At 55.4% G+C, this 1,949-nt stretch overlaps 1 protein-coding gene across 1 annotated transcript in view; it reads right to left on the reverse strand.

Annotated features, from left to right (window-relative positions):
• Positions 1–245: 245 nt before the first annotated feature.
• LOC103588545 (1-phosphatidylinositol 4,5-bisphosphate phosphodiesterase beta-2-like) overlaps positions 246–1,949 on the reverse strand; it is a 13,022-nt gene continuing 11,318 nt past the window's right edge. The window contains exons 15-17 of the mRNA XM_008570255.1: positions 1,167–1,251; positions 895–1,019; positions 246–412 (exon numbers count right to left, since the gene is read on the reverse strand). Coding sequence (XP_008568477.1) covers positions 246–412; positions 895–1,019; positions 1,167–1,251 — 377 coding nt within the window. The remainder of the gene's footprint in view (positions 413–894; positions 1,020–1,166; positions 1,252–1,949) is intronic.

Genomic DNA, 1,949 nt, shown 5'->3' on the forward strand with positions numbered 1-1,949 from the left:
CCCCACTCTGCCCACTCTTTCTCCCCTCCCCCAGCCCAGCCTCAGCCTTTCCCCTTGGTTTCCATGGGGACCAAGAAGCAGCCTCCAGTACTGAGGAGGAGGCAGTTTCCAAGGCAACTTGCTACTGCAGGAGCTGGCTGGGGCTAAAGTTTTCAGGATATCAGGGAAGGGGGTTGGGAGTGGAGGGGGGGGGGCTCTTGTGCCTTTCTCCTCAAAATTCCAGCCTTCCCAGCCACTTGTTTGCCTCAGGGCCTTGCCGTAATGGAAAGGGTGGTGGCAACCACCACATCAATGCGGTCCACCGAGAAGGGATTGAACTGCTTCTCCGGCCGGCGCATGAACTCATGCTTGAGGAGGTAGCCACTCTGCCCGTTGAACTCAAACAGCGCCATGTTCTGTTGCATGGGCAGGTCTGGAGGGACAAGAGCATTTGGTGAAAAAGACCTAGCCCAGGGTCTGTGCCCAGCCTCTATTTCCTGCATTTCCCAGCGTTCCTTGTCTCGTGGATGGGGAGGTTGGGTGGACCATGAGGACAAGGGTTTCTCATGTGCCAGCCTGTTTCCTTGGGGTGTCTCATCTCTCAGGAAAGGTCTAGCAAGGAACATAGCTAAGACCAGGCCACAAGCTCACGGTAGGAGTTGGGGCAGGTGAAGCAGGTGTTCCCACAGACACAGTCAGGCAGAGCGGCAGAACCCATGCCAAGACATGTTCATACATGTGCAATTATAAAGGTGTGAGCTAAGGCATTTGTACCCCCAAATGCTCACACATTTGAGTGTGCTCCCAGAGGCCAAACAAGCATCAGGACACTCCATTCTGTTCTAAAGAGGATGGGGTAAAGTGGGAGGGGCAGGGACCAGGGAAGGGTTCTCAGGGGCCTGGGAGTGCCCTCACCCATCGTCTGGAAGTTGAGGGCAACCATTTGGCATCCGGTATTCCAGAACATCTGGGGCATGTAGTTGGAGGAATCCATGCGGGTGCCCTTGGGGTAAATGCGGCTCATCTGGCGCTTGTTGTAGCTGCCCCTGAGTATAGGAACCCTGCCCAAGGCCGCCTGCACCAGAAGGACCCAACAGCCTACCCTGGGAGCCCTGTTCCCAGGACTTCCCTCACTCCTCCCTTCCCAGCCCAGCCAGGAACCCTGGCTATTAAACCCTCAAGGATACTCCACAAACTGCACTGAGGCCTTGGAGAGCAGGTCATAAGCCTTGAGTTCCGTAAAGGAGGAGATGACATAACTTCGGTTCTTCTCTGTACAGGAGAGAAAGACGGGTTGGAGGAAAATCTACATCAGGCTGGCCTTCCCTTTGGGGCAGCTCTCTCTAGCATAAGATGCCTCCAACTCAGCATCTCCACTGAGGCCTGAGGGTTTAGGACCAAAATCTGGAGGAAGTGTGTGGGAAACAGTTGTGCTAGGGGTAGAGGGTTTTCAAAGTGGTCGTGCACAGAGATGGGGTCCCACTGAGGCCTGAGGGTTTAGGACCAAAATCTGGAGGAAGTGTGTGGGAAACAGTTGTGCTGGGGGTAGAGGGTTTTCAAAGTGGTCGTGCACAGAGATGGGGTTTATGCCGTGGTCCTGAAGAGTGAGGGCTACATGCCACGGAAGGGCACAGAGGGCGTGGGGAGAGTGCTAGGCTGAGCCCAGAGGGCTGGAACACACTGTGCACAGGCACAGAGTGTGAGCATGTGCTGTGATGTGAGCAGGGTGTGAAGTGTGTAAGCTGTGGCTGAGTGCACGGGGGTGGGGGTGGGGTGTACACTAAGCTAGTACATGCCATGGGTATGCTCAGGTGGGGGTGCAGGCTGTGGGTTCGGGGATGAGGAGTCAATGTTGTGGAGGTCCAACTTTGCATAGGAGTGTACAGAAGTAGGTGCTCATGTTGGGGATGTGCACAAAGGGTGAGAGGCTTGCACTGTGTGTGTGTCCAGAGAAGGTAAAGGTGAATGGC

The sequence above is a fragment of the Galeopterus variegatus genome, unplaced genomic scaffold (assembly GCF_000696425.1).
Source record: "Galeopterus variegatus unplaced genomic scaffold, G_variegatus-3.0.2 Scaffold583, whole genome shotgun sequence".
NCBI classification, from domain to species: Eukaryota; Metazoa; Chordata; class Mammalia; order Dermoptera; family Cynocephalidae; genus Galeopterus; species Galeopterus variegatus.